The sequence below is a fragment of the Mustela erminea genome, chromosome 14 (genome assembly GCF_009829155.1).
Source record: "Mustela erminea isolate mMusErm1 chromosome 14, mMusErm1.Pri, whole genome shotgun sequence".
Lineage (NCBI taxonomy): Eukaryota > Metazoa > Chordata > Mammalia > Carnivora > Mustelidae > Mustela > Mustela erminea.
Window position 1 is genome coordinate 70,228,142 of NC_045627.1, and position 25,815 is coordinate 70,253,956.

The following is a 25,815-nucleotide window of genomic DNA, read 5'->3' on the forward strand; positions in this document are numbered from 1 at the left end:
GGGGGTTAGAAGCTTTGCAGAAAAATTAAAAGCTTCCACATAAAGTCTTCTTGATCTTACTTGTGCTCACCCATAAGTCTAGCAAGTAAAAGGAAAGTCACTTAAAGGAATGTCATCCTGCCTGGAAATTTAACCCATTCACCTCAACATTCAGAATCCTTAACCCCCTCTGCCTGTCTTCAGCTCTGTTCCTACACCAATGAGACCAGGAAACAGGGATTTGCCTACCCAGTGTGAAGCTTTTGGGGGGTTTTGAGAGGACTCTGACGGTGTCACGGGTCTCCAGTCTCCCCATAGGTGACATTAACTCCTAGGGGAGGTGGGCAGGGAAGACTTTAGTTTGCAGCTTCTCTCAAGTCCAGAAACCTCATTTCCCTCAATTCTCCATCAGAACACACGGCCCGTTTTAACCCTTTCCACCTTTCACCCCTTGCCCACAGTCCCCGTCTACTCACACTGCTGTTGTGGCCAGACCAGTGGACCATGGCTTGGTTGTGTGCGGAGTCGCCTGTCAGCGCGAACGTGGTGCTGGTCAGTCTCAGCTCCTCCATCCGGAAGCGAGTGGCTTTGTCCGGGTCCCGCTCCAAAGTCCCAGGCTCCGGCTGCCCTCCATCCCTTAGCACTCCCCGGGGGCTTCGACTCGCGCCCTCTCCCCGTTCTGCCTTGCCGGGATCCGCTTCGCTCCGTCTCCGCCGGCCAGAGCGTGGGGCGACCGCCACGGACGCCCCGGTGCGGGGGGCCCGCTCCAGGGACAGCGCTCGGTCTCCGGGGGCCACTGCGAACAGGGGGCGCCCGAGGAGGGGCAGGGGCGTGGCAGCAGCTCTGCCTCGCGGCCCCTGGCGAAGGAAGCCCCCTGGGGTCGGAGCCCAGCGTCGGGCCGAGCCGGGGGGCAGCTGGGGGCAGCAGGAGCCGCCGCCGCAGGCGCCCGGGACGCAGAGGACCAAGAGCCCCGCGCCGGCGAGGAGCGCGCTCAGCCGGGCCGGGGAGCCGCCGGCGGCGCCAACTTTTCCCATCGCGGGATCGGAGAGCGGCGAGCGGAGAAGGGGCCGGAGCGGAGGCGGCGGCGCGGGGCTCTCCGCCGGCCGGCTGCGGGGGGCAGGCGCTCAGGACCCCAACTCCATCCAAGTTGGGCCGCGGCGGGGGCGGGCGGAGGCGGCGCGGGGCAGGTGGCGGCCGCTCGCCCAGGCTGGGCTGGTGCCGAGCGCGGCTTCGGACCGAGCGAGCCGCCGCCACGCGGGGGTGGAGCTGAACTGAAGTCACGGGCGGAGCGGGCGCTGGCGCGCTGGCGGGCGACGCGGGAGGGAGGGCGGGAGCTGCCGGGGCTCCGGGCGCCGCGTCCCGCTGCCGAGCTGCGCCGCGCGGGTGGCTGCGGGGACTGGATGCGTCGCCGACCCTCCCCTTGGGCTCGCGGGCGCTGCCGCCGCCCGCTCTGCGCCCCCGCGGCCGCGGTCTCGGCTCTCCGCGCGGCGCCCGCACGCCCCTCCCGTGGGGGCGGCCAGCCGGAGCTCGCCGAGCGCTCGCTGTGTTGGGGACTTCCTATTCCTGTTTTATTGTTTCTGCCAGTCTCTGCCGCCGTTTCCTCCCCCCCAGCCCGCCCCCTCCCCGTCTCTTCCAGTTTAGACGATAAGGTTGGGTGGGCGCCTGGTCTTTCCCTCCCGGGTCTCCGCGAGTTGGCGTCTTGACCTTAGCTTAAGCGGAGCCTGCGTGTCCCAGCTTGGGGGAGATCCCAGGAAGGCAACAGCAGAGAATGATGTAATTAAATGTGTGTGTGTGTGTGTGTGTGTGTGTGTGTGTGTGTGTGTGTGTGTGAGAGAGAGAGAGAGAGAGAGAGAGAGAGAGGGAGGGAGGGAGAGAGAGAGAGAGAAGGAGAGAGAGAGAGATTTCGGGGATTTTTTTTCATCAGTTAGAACGCTTAGATTCCTTTCCGGAGCTCCTAAAGCGCTCCCTGTATTTGAATTCAGTTTTTCTGCATTTTGCGGGCATGTATCTTGGCTTCCCTAAGAGACCACAAACTCACTGATGACAGGAATTGTGAGCAACTTGGAAGAAGTGGCCAGTTTATTTTGTTTTGCCATTTTTATCCTCTGCTTGACACAGGCGGTAAGAAATCCGCCAGTCCTTAATTGAATAAATACGTAGTGTGAGTCTGTTCAGTGTATGCAAATAGATGCAGGAAAAAAGGCATGGTGCTGTCTGTATCCTGCGTCCTTCGTGCCTAGCCCAGAGCTACTACCGCATACCTGAAGATTCTAATCAGCAAACTTCAAGGGGGTGCGGAATGCTCTGCCACGAGTTTGCTGTGGGGCCCTGACAAAGTGGCAATCTCTGCTTCCCACACTTTAAAATTAAGCGGTTGCATTAGATGACCTTTAAAATTCCTTCCACTCCTAAAATTCTATAATTGTGTGATTATAATGTCTGCCCAGCCTCGCTCCCCTGCTACTGTTCAAAAGTTCAGATGAAGATTTATAGTAGGTGAACAGGCTTTGAAAATTACAAAGAATTTCTCAAAATCCAAGCCTTTTTCAAATGGAAGGTTTGCTTCTAAGGGTTGAAATACCTTCAGATTTTTTTTTTTTGTAGTCTTCATGTGCCTAATAACACTTCCTTATCACATGGTAGCTATTAAATTATTCAATGCATATTTACTGATTAAACAAATGAATACCACACAAAATAATGCAATCTTCAGCTTTTAATTACATTTTTGTTCATTTTCACACTTGCAAAGGTAACCTCACTGAAAAATTTAAATTATGAGTTTGTGATAGGACCAACTTAAAAGTAGCAGTGCTAATTATTCTTCAGTTAATATACCCTTTTTGATACTGTTCAAGAGGAATTTCTCTTATATCAATCCAATCCAAAGCTGTGTTACATGAGCAATAATTTAAATTCTTGTTCTTATGAGCAGTCCCAGAAATAGGCAAATGCAAAGGGGGCAGACTTCTTAGCCTTTAAATGTGAGTACTTAAAGAGTGACCTGTTTGTCTTTAAGGGAGACACAGACAGTTCTTCTGAAAGCACCTCAACTACCCAAGCCTGGATCCTCCTAAAAAAGGAACATTGGCAGGCTTCTAGATGGAGAGGAGAGCCAGAGGTCCTCCCTCTTCCCGAAACTACAAGTGCTCTTCCTTAAAACTCAGGGCAGCTGTTTTCCTCTCCTGAGAAAGGTTTTCAGAGCTTTGGGAAGTTGTTTGGTTAAAGCCTTCTTTCTATGCCCTGCTAACCTCCTTTCCAGTCTGGATGAGTGTGTGAGATTTCCTCCAACGGAAGAAAAACCAGATTAAAGAGTCAGAACCTAAATAAATTCCCATCTTAATATAGAACTGGGAAACGCAAAATGGAAAGAAAAAAAAAGGAAATTAGGGAATTCAATTTTTCTGGTCTTAGTCTATTACTGCTCTATCAAAATTTAGATGGTTTTGATTTCAAAATGAGGTTCTACCTGAAGAATTGGTAGAAAGAGAGCTGAGTTTTCCTTCCCAAATCTACAACTACCATCTTTTAAAACAGACCCAATATGAGAATCCCTTTTTTAAAAAAGATTTTATTTATTTATTTGACAGAGATCACAAGTAGGCAGAGAGGCAGGCAGAGAGAGAGGGAAGTGGGCTCCCCACTGAGCAGAGAGCCAGATGTGGGACTCAATCCCAGGACCCTGGGATCATGTCCCCAGCCAAAGGCAGAGGCTTTAACCTACTGAGCCACCCAGGCACCCTCAATAGTCCCTTTGAAATGAATTCATTTGCAATCCATTTGCTGAGAGTTCATAGAGGGCAGGAGCTTTTTAAATGCCTGATTCTAATTATTCATTTGAGAAAAAAGGTTACACAGATATGGGTGAAATTGGCTCCAATAATTTTTTTAATATAAATTCATTTTATTTCTTATGTCTCTGATCTTTTGTCAACAAGCAGAAAAGAAAAGTACCAGTAAGTCCTTAAACCATTTTCTTTTTCTGGAAGACTTCAAGAAATGGGCTAATTAAGGGGTTAGCCTATTTCAAGGTATTTCTAATCCAACAACTCACTAAGCAACCCAAAAGATTTTATTGATGTACTGCATCAAGAATGGGTTATTAGGAAAATCGTTGCTATCATATGCCAGTAGAAAGCATAGATCTGTAATTCCAATGAGGAGTCTTTTCATTGTACGTAAGAAAGATATGCCACCACCTAGTCTGTGGTCATCATTTCTCACCTGGACTGACACAACAGCCTTCTAATTGCTTTCCCCTTTCCACAGCTGCTCTGCTCCATCATATCTCTGCAATAGTCATCTCTGAATTGGGGTGCAAGTACCCAGATAGTATCACAAGGTAATCCATTGTGGGCAGGAAGAAAACAGCCCTGTTAATATTTAATTACCTATGAACATATAGGTTAATTAACAATTAACATATAAATGTATGTTTATCCAACTAAACACAGACAGAAAAAGAATATGAACAATTTGGGGCACGTATTAATTGGTGTTCCTTGATCAAAAAAGTGCAGATGACTTGCTCTGCAAAGCAGCGAGTGGTCTTTGAAATGAGTAAAAAAAAAATTATTCCTTGCCACTATTTGAAACTCTTCACTGACTTAACCTTTGCAAACAGAATAAAATCCCGGTAGGATCCTTGCATGGCCAAAGAGCTGCAAGAGGTGAGGGCTGCCTGTCTCTCAGCCACATTTGGCAGCTCTCTCCCCGCTCACCCATATGCTCCAGCCATTCTGGGCATGCCTTCCTCCCTTGCGCCAAGTTTTTTTTCAACTCATTCAGTTTTGCATATGCTGCCTGGAATGCCCATGACCACAGCTACTTCACATGGCCGACTCCTCTTCTTTGACGTCTTCACTCTAAATGTACTTCCTTGGAAAGACTTTCCCGGACTCCCTAACCAACAAGAAATTCCTTTCACATTTTCTGTGTCAGTCCCCTATTAGTTTCTTCTTAACATATACAGTTGTCTTCAGTTATTTCATTTGAGTGTTTTTTGCAAAAACTCCCCAGAAGGCTACAAGTAGGTATGGAACACATCTCTCCCTTATTCATCTGTTCCTTCCCCAGTGCCTCCTTCAGTGCCTGACTCACGGGGAGACCTCAGTGAATAATGTTTGGCTGGCTAAACCACAGAGGTATAGCGGCTTCGTCTGCCCAATGTCCAGTATTGACCTTGTCAATCAGATGGGTACCCGTGCCAGAAAACATGCTAAGGATTTTACATGTAACCACTCATTAATTAATTAATTAGTTAATTAATGAATTATAACAAAACCCAGCTAAGTGCGATCATTGTCCCTACTTCATAGATCTCTTTAAACAACAATGCAGGGGCGCCTGGGTGGCTCAGTGGGTTAAGCCGCTGCCTTCGGCTCAGGGCATGATCTCAGGGTCCTCGGATCGAGTCCCACATCGGGCTCTCTGCTCAGCAGGGAGCCTGCTTCCTTCTCTCACTCTCTATCTGCCTGCCTCTCCCTACTTGTGATCTTTGTCTGTCAAATAAATAAAATCTTTAAAAAAAAATAAAATAAAATAAACAACAATGCAGTCGTACAGCAATTTAGTAAAGAGGAAGGTTTCCAGGTAGGCATCTTATTCCTAATATGTTCTTGACTTGGTGCAGTACTCCTTTTTCTCCAAATCCAACTAATAACAGATGATGTTTATTGGTGATTTATTTTGTATCAGGAACTACAATCAGCACACTGAATGATTTCTAGTAATCTTGAACAAACAATTCTGAAAACAAGTTGTTTAGGTTGAAGGTAAAATGTGTATTCTCCAATTTATATTGGCTTTTATTTGGTGGGGGTGGGGATTCATGTTAAGGATGCTGGTGCATTCACTACACACATGACCTTCCTGCACCAGTTATAGGAGCTGTCACATCGGTTCCGTGTCTTTCCCTTTCCCTAGGTCTCTCCATAGCTAGTGGATAACTTGGCTTCAGCTGCACTAAATCACATTATATGCTTCATCATTAGAACAATGTCTTTTAATAGCTCTCAAAATACTTGGCTCTCCTTGGATACCATTGAGACAAGGTGTCTTGCATTTTGGATCAATTACATGAGGGACCATAGAAAGAAAGTGAGGGAAAATAATATGCAGGCTCTTCTCATCACCAGCTGAGGGGATGAGGGGAGATTTGAACAACTGCCCTTTAAAATACTTTGGCTATCAACAAATACTGGCCTGGGTCTGAATCCAGTAATTGTATCTCTTCTCATATACCCAATTTAAGTGGCTTTAATGCAAGGACTTAAACTCTCTTATCTCTAAAAATAGGTCTAAGATGATCTACTTGATGCATAGGGATGCTATAAAAGTTAATTCAACTTCATATACCTCTTGGAGATAACAATACAGCTTCATATTTACGTAACTCCTATCTCATCAGACGTCTAAAGAGTTTTTGGGTTTTTTTCCCCTAGTTTAATAAATCTTGCAGCAGCTTCAAAAGATAGGTAGGGGGCAGTTTTTGCCTGCATCATACAGAATAAAAAGAAATTTATCCAAGGTCATGGAGTTTGAGAAAAAACTTAGAACTGAATTTTGTTATACCTCACCTCTCATTTAGTCCAAATCTGCACCCAATTTATATATATACATGAATTAAAATTCTATATTATTTTTGTTTAGCTACTAAGCACAGCCTACACAATCATTTCAGGTTTCAAAAACTGGTTTGTATAATTAAACAGGAAAAGAGAAGCATAAAATCACTGGCATTGTGTGAACCTCATATATGCATATACATTTTTCCCATTTTAATAGTCCTACTTAATGTGAAATAGATAAAGTGTACGCTATGACTAAGTTTATTTAGAGCAGTATTATTAGTCTTTTAAAAATATACCATTACCAGAAAGTCTTAGAATGTTTTTAAAAATTATTGTAGTCTTAAAATTATCTAGAAACTATAAAAAGTAACTTCTGTCATCCCTCTCATGTCCTCCAATTGTCTGTTAGTCCAAAATAAAAAGGTTTTATCATAGTAAATCACAAAACTAGCTTCATAACACTCTTTTGATTCCAGACTCCTTGAGAGTCCAAATAGTAAGAAACAAACTTAGTTGGAGCTATATTTTGCTTCTTTTACTTTGGGAGTACTGTGTAGGGGAGTGGAGAGAGAGAAACAGAAAACTACTCCCCAAATCTTTAAGGGCCACTGAGATGAAAACCAAAAGCTTTCATATCACAAGAAGTCTTTGGTTATTTTTGTCTTTTTTCCATAGAACTGATTCAAAGATGAATGAGGTTAACATTGAAGCCAAATTCAGTAGATTTCTAGGGCATAATATTCTAGCAGAATATAACTCCATAAAATGTACAGTAGCCATTGAAAAATAAGATCTTTGGGACTTCTCTTTCAGAGTACAAGAGTAGCTTGCAAAGAAAAGGAGCAAACAAATCCAAGAATAAGTAGCACATCAATGGGTAGACATTAACTACTTTGTACAGCTTCCCATTTCTCTACTTGATCTGGACAAAGAGAAGATGTAGTCCAGCCCCCAAGAGTCCACATATCCCTGGCAGTATGTTAATCTCTGGTAGAAGCACAGAAAGGAAGGGAAGGGAAATGATCAACGCCCAAAGATTATCGTGTCTATCAGCCTCTACTGCTGGAGTAGTACAGTGTGGGGCTTACATTCCTAAATTCTGAAGTCAAAATCCCATTTTACAATCCAGTATACGCCACTTACAAGCTGTAAAAAGATCATTTGACTTTGTGGGTCTTTGTTGCCTGGTCTGTAAAGTGGACATTCCATCACATTCTATATGTAAGGCTGCTCTGTATGGCCTGGAGCAAATACACAAACCACACAGACTAAAACATGTTAGATGTTGTTAAAGTTATTTCACAGTTCAGATATCACTGTCCACCTGACACTGTTCTCCAACATGCCTCTCCAGATGGAAGACAAGAAGTTAAAATCCAGTCAAAAATTTACTTATGTCCTCCTAGAAATAAACCAGAATTTAATGTTGAGAACAGGGGTTGAAACTCAGATGTTTGTTTGTTTTATAATTAAATTAAAAGGGTGAAATGAATTACTTTTTCCTACATCTTGTCAAACCTGTCTTTTATGTGAATCACTGTACAAGGAGTCTGCCTTGAACTTCACAAGCTCCTAGGAGGTAAGCAGTAGATTGGGTGGTAGTCTGAAATTTTGACTATGTATTTGAATTATTCTTCGCAATGTTGGAAATTAACTTAAGAAAGAGCAGAGGTAATCCCTTATTTAAGACATCATGGAATAAATACATACAGTTTATCATGTAAAGATAGTCTGGAGTCTGAAGATGTAAGCTTAGACCAACCCTTAGACACGAACCCATGATTGTTGGCCTTGAACAATGTTACTAAGGAGTGCTCAGCTAGCTACATTTATCTTCGTTTCAGTTACTGTTACGAGGTAATACACACACACACATACACAGATGCAGAGTTACATTGTGGGCAGAGGCTGGTCCATTTTCTCAAGTCAGTTGTGGTCCTAGCTGTGATGCTCTGAAGAACTCCTATTTAAGAAGGTGATAGGTTCAGTGTTAATCTCTGCTATGTGGCTGCTATCTAAATGCTGGATTTCTTGAGCAATCTCACTTCTTCATCTATTCTCTACTATTCCATTTCTCCATCTTCTGGCCTAACTCCCTAATATTTCCAGGTTTTGATTCCCTTACCTACTTAGATTCACATGATTTACTTTTGTTTCCTTGTTATCTGCTGACCATGGATTCAACTCTGAATTGATAGCCTTCTGGTACCTACCAGTCACCTTCTTAATAATCTAACTCTTGGTCCCTGCCTACCACAGCCTATGCCATTACCTCGTAGACCTGAGCATTTCATTAAGGAATGTTTGGAATTTACTAGTTGACTTTTAAGGGTTCTTATTATGGAAATTATCTTGTAACATATATTTCAGTACTGTTGTTTTAGTACTAAATAGGTAACCGGTATTTATTTTCTACATATTTTTTGGTATCCTGTATCTATTTTTTTAAAAGATTTTATTTATTAAAGATTTTATTTATTGTTAGAGAGAGAGAGAGAGAGAGAGAGAAGGAGCACAAACGGGGGGAAGGGAAGCAGGCAGAGGGAGAAGCAGGCTCCCCGCTAAGCAGGGAGCCGGGTGTGGGACTCTCTCCCAGGACCCTGCGATCATGATCTGAGCTGAAGGCAGAGGCTTAACTGATTGAGACACCCAGCCCCACCTGCATCTACTCTGACATTATATTTTTGTTATTATAATCATCTGTATTATCCATCCATCTTCTTCATCAGACTGCAAACTCCTATGAAGTAGGGGTCCTGTATGTCTTATATATTTAACTCCTAACCTTATATCCAACCCAATGCTGGTACACATTAGACATTCAGCAAGTGCTTGTTGAATGTCTAAATGAATGACAAGGCTGGCGTTTTCCCACCTTTGATAGGCTTCTTTCCCCACCCCCCACCCCGGTAAATTTTCTTAATATTTGTTAGATAATCATCACTAGGATGAATCACAGCCACCCACCACAAATGTCACATAAAGCTAAATTTACACCCAAGACAAAAGTTGAATCAATAACTAAGCTATTAAAAAATCATTAACTGAAATGTTAATGCCTTCCAATCTATTGCTATTAGCTACAACTTGTTTGGAGGGAATCCTGCCCCATAAAAATGACAGCACTTTTTAGCATTTGAAATTTATTTTATTATTTTTTAAGATTTTATTTATTTGTTTGACAGACAGATATCACAAGTTAGCAGAGAGGCAGGCACAGAGAGACAGAGAAACAGGCTCCCTGCTAAGCAGAAAGCTCAACGCAGGACTCGATCCCAGGACCCCAGGATCATGACCTGAGCCAAAGGCAGAGGCTTTAACCCACTGAGCCACCCAGGCGCCCCTTGAAATATATTTTAATAAATTATTTTGAAGCTTAACCTACAACCACAAGAATGTCCAAATCTTTTCTTTTTAATTTTTTATTAACATATAATGTATTAATAGCCCTAGAAGTACAGGTCTGTGAATCGCCAGGCTTACACTTCACAGCACTCACCGAGAATGTCCAAATCTTAACTGTATTTCTTAGTGATTTTGTTTTTACACATACACATGCATGTGCACGCACACACACACACACACACACACACACACACACTTCTTTTCCAGAATCACAAAGGCTTCCTGAACGTTACCAGTCCATAGCACCAATATGCATCCACTCTGACAAAGATACGCCTATTCTGACTTTCTGTCACCAAAAATTAATTTTGCTCTTCTTGAACATATTTAATAGGACCAAACAATAAATATTCTTTATAGATATTCTGGGTGTTATAATTCAATATTACATTTATGATTCAATATTACATTTATGAGATTCATCGTGCATGTAGTGTGTACTAGTGACCAGTCCATTTTATTGCTGTGTAGTATTCCAAAAGTATGAATATACAACTATTTATTTTTTATTCCACTAGTGGCAGATCCTTAAATACTTTCCCCTTTATGGCTATTATGAATACAATGGCTATGAGCATCACTGTTCATGCTTTGGTAGACATAAGTACTCATTCTTGAGGATGCATTCTTGGGTCTAGAATCCAGAAGTCCTAGGAAGGCATGTGTTTACCTGTACTGTATAGTACCAACTTTTCAGAGTGTTTGTTCCAAATAGCAAGATAAGAAAGTTCCAGGAATTTTACATCTTCACCAACACCTAATTTTTAATTTTTATTTGTTTGTTTGTTTGTTTGTTTATTTATTTGTGAATGGAATTAGAGGGTATTATAAGTCAATCAGAGAAAGACAATTATCATATACTCTCTTGGATATGAGGAATTTGAGACAGGGTGGGGGTTCATGCGGGGAAGGGAGGGAAAAATGAAGCAAGATGGGACCGGGAAGGGAGACAAACCATAAGAGACAAGTCTTAATCTCAGGATTCAAACTAAGGGCTGCTGGGGGTGAGGGTCGGGGGAGGGATAAGGTGGCTGGGTAATGGGCATTGGAGAGGATATGTGCTATGGTAAGTGATGTGAATTGTAATATAAGATTCACAGATCTGTACCCCTGAAACAAATAATACATTATATGTTAATAAAAAAAGAAATTCATAAAAAATAAAAAATAATCTTTTTTTAGTAATGCTGGTGAAAATTTAGATGTATCCCATAGTTATTTAATTTACATTTTCCCAAAGAATAATGATGCTGAGTATTTTTAAAGTATTCATTGAACATTTGAATATCCTATTTTCTAAAGTGCTTGTCTCAGGCTTTAGTCATTTAAAAAATATTAAGTGGTCAGTCTTTCTTATTGATTTGTGTAAGTTTTTATATAATCCTTTTCCTCATATGATTTATAGAGATAGTAATGATAATTTATATATAATGCCCCAATCTGTGGTTTGCTTTTTCTATATTCTATTATCTGATGAATAGAGATTCTTAATCTTTATGTAACACAATTCAACTACTTCAAAACTTTTCTTTATGGTAATGCTTTTCATTTTTAGTTTAAGAAATTTTTTCTTATACCATATCCATGGATGTATTATCTTATTTTTCTGTAAACTGTGTTATTTTACTTACCAATTTATGTCTATAGTCCATCTTTAATTAATTTCTGTATATGGCATGAGGTATAAGGACGAGCATTCATATAGTTTCATATGTCTACCAATTAACCCAATATCATTAATTAAAAAGACCATCCTTTTCCCAATACACTACTGTAACATCATTACTATAAATCAGGTAACTGTGTGTGTCTGTTTCAGAGTTTTCTACTCTATTTAATCGGTTTGTCAAATTCTGTGCTAAAAAAACACTTATTAATTACTGTAACTTTATAATAAATCTTGATGTCTGGTGTGAAGTCCCCTACTTCATTCTTCTAGACCGTTTCAGAACTACCTTGTTGATTTTGAAAAGGCTGGGCTTTTTAACGGGATTACATTGCATCTATAGATCAATTAAGGAAAAATTAACATTTTAAAAATATTGAGTCCTCCAATCTGTGAATACATTTTTCTTTCTTTATGTAGACATTCTTTAAATTCTCTCAGCAATATTCATTTGTTTTCAGTGTAGAAGTCCTGCACACCGTTCAAGAAATTTATTCTCAGATATAGAAGGTGTTTTGTGACACTTTGAATATTACATTTATCTTAATTTTTAATTAATATCTGTTAGCCTACAGAAATGGAATTCTTATATTAATTTTGTACTTAGTGTTAATTTTACTTAAAAATTCTAATAATTTTGGAATCTTTTAGAATTTCTATGTGCCTAATGATTTCATGTCTATTTCTTTCTTTCAAATATTTATTTTTTTTTAAGATTTTATTTATTTGACAGAAATAGAGACAGCCAGAGAGGGAGCACAAGCAGGGGGATAGGGAGAGCGAAAAGCAGGCTTCCTGCAGAGCAGGGAGCCTGACACAGGGCTCGATCCCAGGACCCTAAGATCATGACCTGAACCAAATGCAGGCACTTAACAACTGAGCCACCCAGGCGCCCCTCCTTCAAATATTTCTATTATATACTTATTTATTAATGCATTTCTATGGATAAGAAGACAAATATGGTGCTGAATGGAGATGGTAACTGCGGGCTACTTTATCTGGTGGCATTAGGCTCAGAAAATTAGGCGGAAGATTTCCATATTCCACTATGAAGTATGTTTTGTGGGGATTATTTTGCAAATGACATTATCACAATATTTTTTTATTCTTAGTTCACTGTCTTTTTAAAAGTCATGAATAGGTTTTGAGTTTTACTACATACTTTTTCTTCATCTTTTGAAATAGTCCCATATTTTCCTCCTTTGTTCTATTGGTGTAAATTGATTATCAAATCTTAAAGTAATCTTGCATTCCTGGAACAAACCACTTGAAAATAATCTATTATTCCATTATCTTGGTGAATCCGATTTGCTTATATTTTTGTCTAGAGGTTTTGCAATTATATTCAAAACTTATGTTTAATTTTCCTTTTGTGTAATGTCTTTGCTAGATTTTGGAATCAAGGTTGTGTTAGCTACATAAAACAAAATAATTGTTCACACTTTATGTTCTGGAAGAATTTGTGTAAGACTGGCATTTAATCTTCCTTATGTGTTTAACCATTAAGGTGGTCAGGACTTAGGGCACCTGCATGGCTCAGTCCGTTAAGCATCTGTCTTTGGCTCAGGTCATGATCCCCAAGGTCCTGGGATTGAGTCCCATGTTGGGGTCCCTGCTGAGCAGTGTTTTATTAGCTTGTCCCTTTGCCTACTGCTCTCTCTCTCTCTCTGACAAATAAATAAAATCTTAAAAAAAAATAAAGTGGTCAGGACTTGGAGTTTACTGTATGGGAAATTTTTATTTACATGCATAATTTGTTCTATATATGTACATATACATATTTTAGAAACCACAAGGACTAAACAACCCAAATAGTTATAAATTTTAAATCTAAAAAGTATGTTGTAATCTAACATAATGTAAAATAAAAACTATATATTTCTTTTTGCATTCATTTTGGTACATTGTGTTTTTTCGAAAAACTTATACATTGAATCTGAACTTTTAAATCTGTTCCATAAATTTTTTCTATTATCCTCTTATACTACTTTTATTATTTTGCTACTAGACTTACATCAATGTTCTCTTTTTAATTCTTGATATTTGTAACTTTTGTTTTCTCTCATTTTTGTTGACCAGTCTTTCTAGAAGTTTATCAATTTTATTAATTGTTAAAAACAACTTTTACCTATACCCATTTTGCATAGTTTTCTTCCTTTTTTTCACTTTGGACTTACTTTGTTAATTTTTTTTTTAATTCTAATGATGTAAAAGCTAATATTATTTTTCCAACCTTTTTCACACACACACACACACACACACACACACACTTAAAACTTTATATTTCCATTTTAATCACTGCTTTAGCAGCATGACAAGTTTTGACACACCTCATTATCATTTGCCTTAAATTATGTCCCAATTTCCATTATAATTTATTTTTTGATTAATGAGTTATTGACAAATATTATCTTTAATTTTCAAACATTTGTATTTCCCTGATCACTGTTTTGTCTTAAATGGCTGTTTCTTCCCCTATGATCAGAAAAAATACTGTTTATGATTTCAAGTATTTGAAATTAATCAAAACTACTCCATAATCAATAATGATAAATGATCTAAGCACACTTGAAGGAATGTGTTCTGTGTATGTTCCTTAGATCAAGTTCCAAGTCATGTTTTTAAATAGTCTATGATCTTAATTTTCTGCTTAATTTTTACTTATTAAGAAAGATTTAACAAATTTTTAAAATACTTATTTTATATACATTGTTTTTATATATTCTGTTTTATATACTTTGTTTTATATACTTTAGAGATGTTTTATTAGGATCTAATAAATTTAGAAATGTTATATCTTCCTTTAAAATGTATCCTTTCATCATCTTGAAATGCTACAAAATGCAAATCAATAATTTGATTATTTTTCTTGTCTTAAAATTGACTTTGTATGCTAGTGATACAGGTATGCCTGTTTTTTTTTTCTTTTTTACCAAAGTGTTGCATTGTATTCATTTTCTATCCATTCATTTTCAATCTTCCCAATAGTTAAAGTCTTTTAAAACAACATATAGTTTTTTTTCTTCCTGTCATTCTTTGACTTTTTTAAAAGTAATCTATAAGTAAACATCCTAAGATTTCTCTTATTTTTTTCTTAAATATGTAGTTTTAAGCTTTAAATTTATTTCTGTGGTATATTCACAGAAATGTTAATGCAAGTTAACTTTTGCATAGGGCGTGAGACTTAGATTAAGATTCTTTTGTTTATTTTATGAACATTGAGTTGCTCCAACACCATCATCTGAAAGTCTACCCTTCCTCCTTGGAGTTGTTCTTACACCTTTGTTGGTGAAATGTCTGTTGCTTATATTCTGCTTTGATTATTTGATTTTCTTCTTCTATTGTTGAGATTTGAGAGGTTTTTAAATATATTTTAGATACTCATCCTTTTTCAGATGTATGGTTTGCATACATTATCTCCCACTATAGAGCTTGTATTTTTATCCTTTTCAAGGAATCTTTCACAGAATAAGAGTTTTTAATTTTGTGGCTGCCAAGTTCACCAAATTTTCCTTTTATGGATTATGCTTTTGGTGTCAGGTCTAAGAATTCTTTCTTATCCCTAGAGTCCTAAGGTTTCTTTTCTTTTCTTTCTTTCTTTCTTTTTTTTTTTCTAAGTGTTATAATTTTGCACTTTATGTTTAAGCCTATGATATATTTTGAGTTATTTTTTGCATAAGGTGTGAGTGTTTAGTTGAAAAATATCTTCCCCCATAAGATTTTGCGTCTTTGAGAAAAATGAGTTGGTCATACTAGGTTTACATTTCTGAGCTCTGTTCTGTTCCATTGGTTTGTATGCTTACCTCCATACATTCTTGGTACTATAGATGTATAATACATCTTGAAACTGGGCAGGTGAATTCTTCCTACTTTGTATTCTTTTTTAATACTTTATTCTTTTGGGAAAGCAGTTTTCAGTTTACAACAAAATTGAGAGGGAGTTACAGAAACTTCTCAAAAGCCCCAAATATACATAGCCTCTCTCATTATCAACACCACTCACCAGACTGGTACATTTTTTTTTTTTTTTAACCAAGTATGAACTTAGGGTGACATTGTGTAACCATGTAAATCCATAGTTCACCTTAGGGTTCACTTTTGTACTGTGCATTCTATGGACAATATATAATGGCATATATACATCCATTATTATAATAGCAGAGTGTTTTTATTGCCCTAAAAGTTCTCTGTGCTCTATCTTTTCATTTCTCCATGATGCCCCAATCCTTGGCAACCACAGAACTTTTTACCATCCCATAGTTTTGCCTTTCCCAGCATGTTATAGAGTTGGAATCATATGATACGTCATCTTTCCCTACTGGCTTTGCTCACAGAGTAATATGCATTTAAGTTTCCTCCATGTGGTTTCATAGCTTAATAGAGCTGAATAATATTAAAGTGTCTGGGTATAGCAGTTTATGTTTCCATTCACCTACTGAAGAGCATTCTTGGTTGCATCCAGATTTTGGCAATTGTGAACACAGCTGTTATAAACATTCTTATGGAGGTTTTTGTGGGGGCATAAACTTAGACTCTTTTGAGTAAGTACAAACAAGCATAATTGTTGGATCATATTTTAGGAGTATGTTTTGTTTTATATGAAACTGCTAAACTGTATCCAAAGTGGCTGTACCATGTTGTATTCCCACCAGCAATGTATGAGCATTCCTGTTGCTCCCTACCTTTGTCAGCATTTGGTGGTGTTGGTGTTTTGTATTTTGGTTGTTTGACGCTGTGTATCAATACCTCATGGTTGTTTTAATTTGCAGTTTTGTGATGACATATGATGTGGAGCTTCATAAACTTATTTGCTATCTGTATATCTTCTTAATTGAGGTCTCTGTTATGATTTTGGCTCACTTTGAATAGTGTTGTTTTCCTGTTGTTAAGAGTTTTTAAAGAGTTTTGAGAACATTTTGTATATTTTGTACAGCAATCTTGTATATTTTGTACAGCAATCCTTTATCAGAAGTCTTTTCTTCCAGTTGGTGACTTGTCTTTTAATTCCCTTGATTTTGTCTTTCATAAAGGAGAACTTTTAAATTTTAAAGAATTTCAGCTTATCAGGTATTTCATGGATTGTGTATTCAGTGTTGTATCTAAAAGACATCATCATACCCAAAGATATGTAGGTTTTCCCCTATGTTATTTCTAGCAATTTTAATGTTTTATGTTTTACATTTACATTTATGATTTGTTTTAAATTAATTTTTGTGAAGGGTGTAAACTCTGTCTAGATTTATTTGTTTGTTTATTTTTTGCATGTAGATGCTCACTTGATTTATCACCATTTGTTGAAGAGACTATTTTCTCCATTGTATTGTCTCTGGTCCTTTGTCAAAGATCAGTTGACTATATTTATGGTGGTCTATTTCTGGGATCTCCATTTCGTTTCATTGCTCTATCTATTTATTCTTTTGCTGATATCACACTGTCTCTTTTTAAAGATTTTATTTTTCTATTTGTGAGAGAGAGGTAGAGAGAGAGAGCGCGCGCGCGCACGCGCACCCATGAGCAGGGTCGGGGAGCATTAGCAGGAAAGGGAAGGGTGAAAGAGAAACAGACTCCTGGCTGAGCAGGGAGCCTGATGTGGAGCTCAATCCCAGGACCCTGAGATCATGACCTAAGCTGAAGGAAGACACTTAACTGACTGAGCCACCCATATACCCCCATACTGTCTTGATTAATATAGTACTATAGTAAGTCTTGAAGGTGGGTAGTATTAGTCTCCCAGCCTTGTTCTTTTCCTTCAGTTTTCTGTAGGCTATTCTGGGTGTTGGGCCTCTTTGTATAAACTTTAGAATCAGTTTGTTGATATTCACAAAATAGTGTACTGGAGATTTGACTGAGATTGCACTGAATCTACATATCAAATTGGGAAGAACTGACATCTTTACAGTAATAAATCTTTCTGTTCATGAACATGGAATATCTCTCCATTTATTTAGTTGTTTATTTCATTCATCAGAGTTTTCTGGTTTTCCTCATATAGATCTTACACATACTTCGTTAGAATTATCCCTGAGTATTTCATTTTGACAGGATAAAAATGTAAATGGTATTGTTTTATAGTTCAGATTCCACTTGCTCATCGCTAATATATAGGAAAATAATTGCCTTCTGTTTATTAACCTTGAATCTGCAACTTGTAACGTTGCTTATTAGTTCCAGGTTGGTTTGTTTGTTTCAATTCTTTCAGATTTTCTACATAGATAATCATGACATCTGTGAATGAGGCAATTTTATATCCTCTTTCTCAATATGCATAACTTTTGTTTCCTTTTCTTGCCTTATTGCATTAGCACAGACTTCTACTGTGATGTTGAAAAGGAGTAGTGAGAGTAGACGTCCTTGCCTTGTACCTAATCTTAGTGGAAAAGCATTGAATTTTTTCATTAGGTATGATGTTAGTTGGAGATTTTTTGTAGACAGAGTTTATAAAGTTGAGAAAATTCCCCTCTATTCCCAGCTTACCTAGAATATTAGTCGTGGATGAGGGCTGGATTTTGTCAAGTGTTCTTAATATGTCTATTAGTAGGATCATGTCATTTTCTTTTTTACTCTGTTGATATGGTGGGTTACATTAATAGATTTTCAAATGGTGAGTGAGCTTTGAATAACTGTATAAACCCCAACTGACTGTGGTGTGTGATTCTTTTTATACTTTTTGGGATTGATTTAGTAATATTTTATTGATAATTTCTACATTTATATTTTTCTTCTGGTTTCTCCATTCTTTTTCTGAGCTCATCTACTGAGTTTTACATTTTAGTTATTGCAGTTCTTAGTTCTAAAATTTTCATTTGGTTTTTCTTTTTCTTGCATTGGCTGTGTCTTTCTATTTATTTCTTGAGATTTTCTATGTTTACATTTGTTTCAAGTGTGCTCATTGTTCCTTGTTTCTTGAGGTATTGTTCCTTGAGGTATTTTGTTGAGGGATACTTTAAAATTGTTTTCAGATAATTCTAATATTTCTGTCATCTTGGTCTTTGCTTCTATTGCTTGTCTTTTTTTCACTTAGATTATGATCTTCCCAGTTCTAGATATGATGAGAGATTTTCAGTTGAAAACTGAACACTTATGGTATTCTGTTATTTTAACCTCTAGTTTAGTTGCTTCTTCCCAACAGAGAAAATGAACTGCTGTTTCATTACTGCCAGGTGGGGAAAGAATTCCACATTGTCTTCTCAGTATCTTTGACAGTCACAAGGGTTTCTTCTTGTTACTACCAGGTGGGGTTAGTGTCCTGGCTCTCCACTAGGTTAGCACAAATACCTCACTGTCTGGGAGACTAAAAGTTCTTAGTACTGCTGTCATCATAACCTCAACAACACCCAAGTGAGGGTTGCCTTGTTACCACTGGACAGTTGTGAAAGGCATGTGTCTTCACTAGGCCTCCTATACACTACCTCAGAAGGAAGATAGAGGTGCTCTCCATTACTTTGAGTCCATGTGGAAGTCTAAGCTCCCTATATGGTCTTCATTTTGGGGAAGGAGTGCCTTATTATTGCCTGGCAGGGATGAAAATCTTTGCTTCCTCCTCTCTCTTCTCTGATACCACCCTGATGGGTGGAGGGTTGGCATACCTTGTCACAGCCTGGCAAGAATGGAAGGCTAAAATACTCATGTGGCCTTCATTGACATGGTTGAAAGTAAAGCCACAGGTAGGGTTTGTTTTGTGTGTGTGTGTGTGTGTGTGTGTGTGTGTGTGTGTGTGTGTTTTCTGTTGTGTTTGTCTTAAGTAGTGTAGTTATTGACCAAAAGTTTGTGTCTTGGTAGTCTGTACCTTTCTTTGTCCTTTGGCTAGAGAGAACAGTCTGTTAGGATTTTTTGGTCTGTGATTATTGGTATTTTTAGGTTGTCAGTTTTTCTAACTTGAAATCTATGATATATAAGGCAAAAAGAAAAGCCAGGGAACTTGCCACCATGTTGTTCTCTGGACCTTTAGGTACCCAGCTGATCTGCCTTCTTGTTTCCACTTTACAAAATCATTTTGTTTGTATTATCTAATGCCCAATGTTCTTAAACATATCACTGAGAAGAAGAGAGAAAAGTATTTCTATCCCATCTTCCCAGTAACTTTCTCCTAATTTACAGAGAACTTAGTAAATTTATATCTTATATTTTTTGCTGTTGTCACCTAGTCCTGAAAAAAAATCCTTCAAACATTAACTTAAATCTAGAATTATAAACAAGAGTCTTTAATTCTTAGTCATGTATCTGCAGGTTGGGTGAGGTTGGATGAGCTTTGGTGGATTGGCTGGGTCTGCATAAAGGAGACATCTATTTGCACAAGGGCTTTATGTGTTTGCCATCCCCTTTGGCTTAGCAGTTTGTCTGTATGAGGTATATGCTTCTATGATGATGATAATAGAAGAATGAGAGAAGAAGCCCTAACGTGGACATATTTTCCAAATCTCTTCCTGTGTATTGTATGCTATCATCTAACTAGCCTCAGCAAGTCTCATGAATGAGTCTGAAGTCAAAAATCAAAGATGCCTCATGCTTTCCTCGTGCTATTAATGAGATTATTGCTACATTAATCTACATTTGATGTAGATTGATGCTACATTTCACTTTTTTTTTTTTTTGCCAGTTTTGGAGAGTTTTATTGGCCAGTATTTCTTCAAATATTGCCTACAAATCTTCCTCTCTCTATGGAATGTAATTAGAAGTGTGTTGGGGCACCTGGGTGACTCAGTCAGTTAAGTGTCTGCTTTCAGCTGGGTCATGATCTCAGGGTCCTGGGATCAAATCTTAAGTCTCACATAGGACTCCTTGCTGGGCGGGGAGCCCGCCTCTCCCTCTGCCTATTGCTCTCCCTGCTTGTGCTCTCTCTCTGACAACTGAATGAAAAAAAAAAAAAAAGTGTGTTAAAATAACCCTATCTTTTTTTCATCTAAAGCATCAATCTGATCACATTATTCTGACATCCTTCCCAATCAAACATACTCTGTTTTTCTGTTACACCCCTTTATTGGATTCTTAGATTCAAAATTAAAACTTTTTTTCCCATTGTAGACCATTTTTTATAGCTTATAGGATTCTTTAGGCATTATGCCCCTTTTATCTATTTTTTTCAAAACCTATTAATTATTATTTTGATATACCTGTTTATGTGGCTCATCTGTGGGTCTCTTCTATTCTCTTTCTGTCTCTCTCTCTTTCAGTATTTTAGTCCCGTTTTCTTGCATGCTTTGTACTTTTATTTGGATCCCAGACATAGTATAATTATTTAAATACTCTAGATGAATTATCTTTGTCATATTGTATAAACATTTCTTTCAGGTGATGGATAGAATATACAAACTTTATCTAGATGAGATTTGTTTTTAGGGTTTGTTAGAACTGCTCTATGTCAGTTTTGCCCTTGTTGCTATGATATGGTAGTTCTGGGTTCTCAAACAACAAACAAACAAACAAACAAACAAAAACTAGGGAAAGGACCACTGCACCTTGATGGGTCTTGATCTTCAATTTTGTTTCCCCAGAACTGAATGGTGACTGAAATCACTGTGCAGCTCAGTTCTTTAATCTCCAAACAGCTGCTACCTTCGGCTGCTTTCCTTCAAGTTTCATCCTATAACGTGCAATCATGAATTCCCAAGGGGAGATTACATGCATATTATTTTACTCACTTTAAGTGTTTCTTGTAATTGTAGTATCTTTCCTTTAAGTCCTAGATGCTTTGCCCATCCTAAATGTAAACTTCGGTCTCCTTGGCCCAATGTGACTGCTACTTTGTTAAGGAGAATATTCCCCCAAGCATGAATTAATAAATGAACTCAGGAGTAAAACCCTGGACAATGGAGCTCAACTCATTGCATGAATTGTAGCCCCTTGAGTCCTCTGTGCATAGTTTATTTCCAAGGCCTTTAAAACAGTAATTTTATGTTATCACCTAATTTTACAGTTGTTTTCAACAGGGGGATTATTCTGATTCAAGTTCCTACACCTTGGCTATAATCAGAATTCTAAAATATTGTAGTGCTCTTTTGTTTTTCGTGTGTCCACTGGACCCTTTAAAATACATCACTGCATTTTAGTCATTGCCAACAAGAGTATGACATTTTTATGCTGGGAATTTATTTTGATTGACAGGATTATAAAAACTCCAGCTCATCGCTGTCACCTACAAGCCCTTGATTTTGAAAGAGCTAATTGGAAGAAAGAGAATCATGAGAAAAAGGAGAAGAATGTAAATAAAATGAACTCTGAACTGTATTTGTAGTGTGTCGTCATTAAAGATGGTATATTTCGTACTGCTAAAAATAAGTCTTTCTTCTTTAGTTGGCAAATAATTCTAAAATTATTTAAATGGAGACTTTATTTAAAAAAAAAAAAAGATATTGTTTTTCTTTGCTTTTAAAACAGGAAGAAGCAAACAGAAATGCCTAATACTTTAAGACAGTTTAGAAGTGTCTACTCACTTGAGCAGTAACAACTGGGAAAATGTAAATTCTCATGCCCCACTCTGGACTTCCTAGATTAGAAACACGGGGAGTGGAGCCCAGCCATCAGCATTTAACAAGCCCTCCAGGTGATTCCGATTCATGCAAAAAACCCCCACAAAACCCACAGCTCATGCTGGTGGGCCAGAGGCCACACTTTGAGAAACAGTGCCCCAGAATACAATGCCGGGCACAGATAGATAATTGACAGATACTTTTTGCATAGTTGAATAAATAGACAGATTGATAAACAAAATCAATCATACTGCTTCATAGAATCACTTGTAATTTGGAAACAAAGTTCTTAACTCTATGACACTAGGATCAGAGATGATGGGAGGAAGAATTACATTTGTTAAATTTCCTATGAAAAGTTCACATGTATGAATTTTCTATATCTCCCAAATGTTAACTTCGAGACAGTACAAGAGCAGGAATACATTTGCAATCTGTTGTCCTACAGTAGTCGTTCTCAAAGTGTGGTCTGTGGACCACAGTAGCATAAGCATTACTTGAGAACTTGAATCAGAAACAGAAAGTTTACGGATTTTCAGAGGATCTCGATGCACAAAAAATTTAAAGAACCACAACTCTAGGATATGGATTTCAATAAGTTGGCAATGAATCACATGGAAGAGTTAATTACAGGTGATATTCCAACTAAGCACCAAGGTATAGGAGATGGAAAATTCTGAAGTAACTTTCCAAATTAATACATGCAAATGTTCAAAGAAAAGGCTTCAGACCAGTTCTACAACTTTGAGAACTTTCAGCTAGATAATATATACATGTATGTGTGTGTTCCTGAGAATATAGGAAACTTAATATATGACTTCTGTGATATATGACTTCTGTGATCAAAGATTATAGTCTAACTCCTTTTAATGAAATCTCAGTGATGCTAGAGGTGCTACTTTGTCTTTTTTTTTTAAGATTTTATTTATTTATTTGAGAGAGCAAAAGTGAGATAGATCACAGAGGGATATGGAGAAGCAGACTCAACACTGAGCAGAGAGCCTGATGTGGTGCTCAATCCCAGGACCTGAGATCATGACTTGAGCCGAAGGCAAAGGCTTAACTGACTGAGCCACCCAGGTGCCCCAGCTTTGTGATTATTTTGCAATAAACTTGTACTCCTCCAAGAACTGGTCAGTACAACGGATATATAGATCTTTCTCTTGGGCCACAAGATCTTTCTCTTGGGTGGGAGAATACTGTCCAACCTAGAGTCACCTTGGGGAGTTCAGGGATGAATTTCAGGTCTCAGCGGCAAAAAGCTCAGGGATCGCCCTGGATACTAGGACTTGTTGAAGTTAGGGCAACCCATCAACTATAGTAGGATGCTCAGAGTATGAGATCTAATGACAGAGAGGGCCAAAACAGAAACTCAAAAGAGTCTCTGACAGTATCCAAAGAGAAAGGGGTTCTAAACAGTTGCTCAGGGAGCAGAAAACTAGCTCGTGAAACTACCGTCTAAGCAAAAGAGCACACTTCTTTCCCACTCCATTCTCACTCTGCTCTAACTGCATAGAAGTCAGAAACAATCCAGCAGGGTAGGGTGAGGGCAGTGAAAGCACAGGCAAGGAAATACAAAAGAAGTCAACCATGCTTCTCTTCCACTGTAGACCTCCAGGAGACGCAGGCTTCTGCAAGCTGGGAAGGTGAGAGCTTTTTAATGCTAAATCAGATCTAGGGTTTGCATTGATATCTTGAATTGGACATTCTACTTCCTGAATTAGGACCAGTTTGTTACTTAAAGTGACTCCAGGATATTTAACCAAAAAAAAGTGAGCAAAAATATCATTGACTTGAAGTTTTCATCCAGGGGCAGAGAAACATTATCACAACTGAATACATTTTGGAAAGATGGCGAGAGACAAAAATAAAGTTTTGTTTTGATTATGTCAGGAGTCGTGCTTGCTCAACACACTGGTTACACACAGACTGAGCCTTCAACAATTTGGTTCAAATCCAAAAATTCTAAAACATCAGAGCAGAGCCAGCTCTGGGCACGTGAAGCCTAGTCTATAGCAAGTCCACATGTGGGAAGTGCCCAGATGCCCACAGAAATGTTGACTGTGAATTTTATTTTTAAAATAGTTAATGAAGATATGGAGTGATTTTGTAGGGCCAGAGTGGTATAATAAATATAGATTTCCTGCTTCTGTGTTCAGTACTTTGTTGAAATATTAGATATGCCAATCCCTAGCATGTGGTACAGAATAAAGCACTAATTCTGTAGGTCTCAGTTTCTTCATCTGTGTTATAGAAGATGGGGCTAGATAATTTTAAATGTTGGCAGTTATGATTCCATGACATCATAAAAACAAATTAAGGTGTGAAATATACATTTAGTTCAAGCTTTTGCTATTAGCTTGAAATGAGATCCTTAGCAAGTCTTTTAATTTCTGCATGTTACAATTCCCCTGTAAATGTTACAATTCCCCTATAAAATGCCCACCTTGCATTCCTGCACATGGCTCTGGAACTCAAAAAGATGTTGTCAGTTAGAGTAATGGCCTCCCAAGATGTCCCTGTCCTAATCCCTGGAGGGGTGACTATATCAATTTACACGGGAAGTGGGATTTTGTGTATGTGATTAAGGAAAAGATCTACAAACAAGTACAATATTCAGGTCTGCCTCACCTAGTCACACGGTCTTTAAAATCAGATAACCATTCCCCATTGTGGTTAGAGGGAACAAGACCACAGAAGAATGGTCAAAGAGATGCAAAGTTGTTGGTTTTAAAGACAGAGAAAGGGAGCTGCAAGCCAGAGAGTGTGGGAGGTCTTTGGAGCTAAAGATGGCAAGGAAAGTGTTTTTTTTCCCGCATAGCCTTCAGACAAGAACACAAGCCTGCCAACATTCTGATTTTAGTCTAGTAGGACCCATTTAGGTTTTTCACCTCCAGAGAATAAATTTGTGTCTGTAAGCCACTACATTTATGGTAATTTGTTATGGCAGCCACAGAAAACTAATACAAGTGTGAACATTTTTAAAAGTTCAAAACCCAATGCAAATGCAGGCTTAGGTGGTGATAAAGATAGATATTTTAAAAGGATGTGAAATGAACATTGATTAGAAAAAAAAAAAAAAAGCATACCAAAATGCTACCAAGAGTGGGGAAGAAATTCTAAAGGTTATCCAGAGAACCTGCTTCTTCCTCCACAGCTCATTCTTCTTCTTATCCAGATGGCATATTCTTTTCTTAAAAATCTCATGCACAGAAATTCAGCAAATACTCTTAGTCACCAATTCCAGAGTCTCACCATTTTTATTACTGCAAAAAAAAATCTTTTCATTTTAATTAGGACAGATTTTTTTGAAGTACGTAATTATTTTATTCTTAGTTGTGCTACCATGAGGAGAAACAGTCTTCTCTAACACATTAATATGGGAAACTATTCCCACATTAAGTTTTGAACAAATGCCAAATCATCTTTTTACTCTCATTTTTAGCTAACACCTGCAATTTGTTTTGATTTGGGGATTATTCCAATCATTCGGTAGGTAGTGATTATCATGGGAGTGTCTCTTCCTTTAAAAGCCACCCTTTCATACTTTGGGGTTCTGTGCCTGGTCCTGTGCAAACTGCAGCTCTCCTCCTCCTGCTGGCTTCCTGTGAGGCTCCACCAGCAGGGGGAGCGAGATGGAGCCTGTAAAGAGGAAAATGACAGATGAACTTGTGACTAGCATCACCACAGGATCTGTGTTCATCCTGATTCTAGTAGCTGGTTTCCT

General features: G+C 38.3%; 1 protein-coding gene across 5 annotated transcripts in view; it reads right to left on the reverse strand.

The window, feature by feature from the left end:
* Positions 1–1,119, reverse strand: part of SORCS1 (sortilin related VPS10 domain containing receptor 1) — a 507,304-nt gene extending 506,185 nt beyond the window's left edge. For all 5 annotated transcript variants that reach the window (XM_032312692.1, XM_032312691.1, XM_032312688.1 and 2 more), the window contains exon 1: positions 456–1,119. In XM_032312692.1, the coding sequence (XP_032168583.1) occupies positions 456–1,013 (558 nt within the window). In that variant the 5' untranslated portion in view covers positions 1,014–1,119. The remainder of the gene's footprint in view (positions 1–455) is intronic.
* Between the last annotated feature and the right edge of the window lie 24,696 nt (positions 1,120–25,815).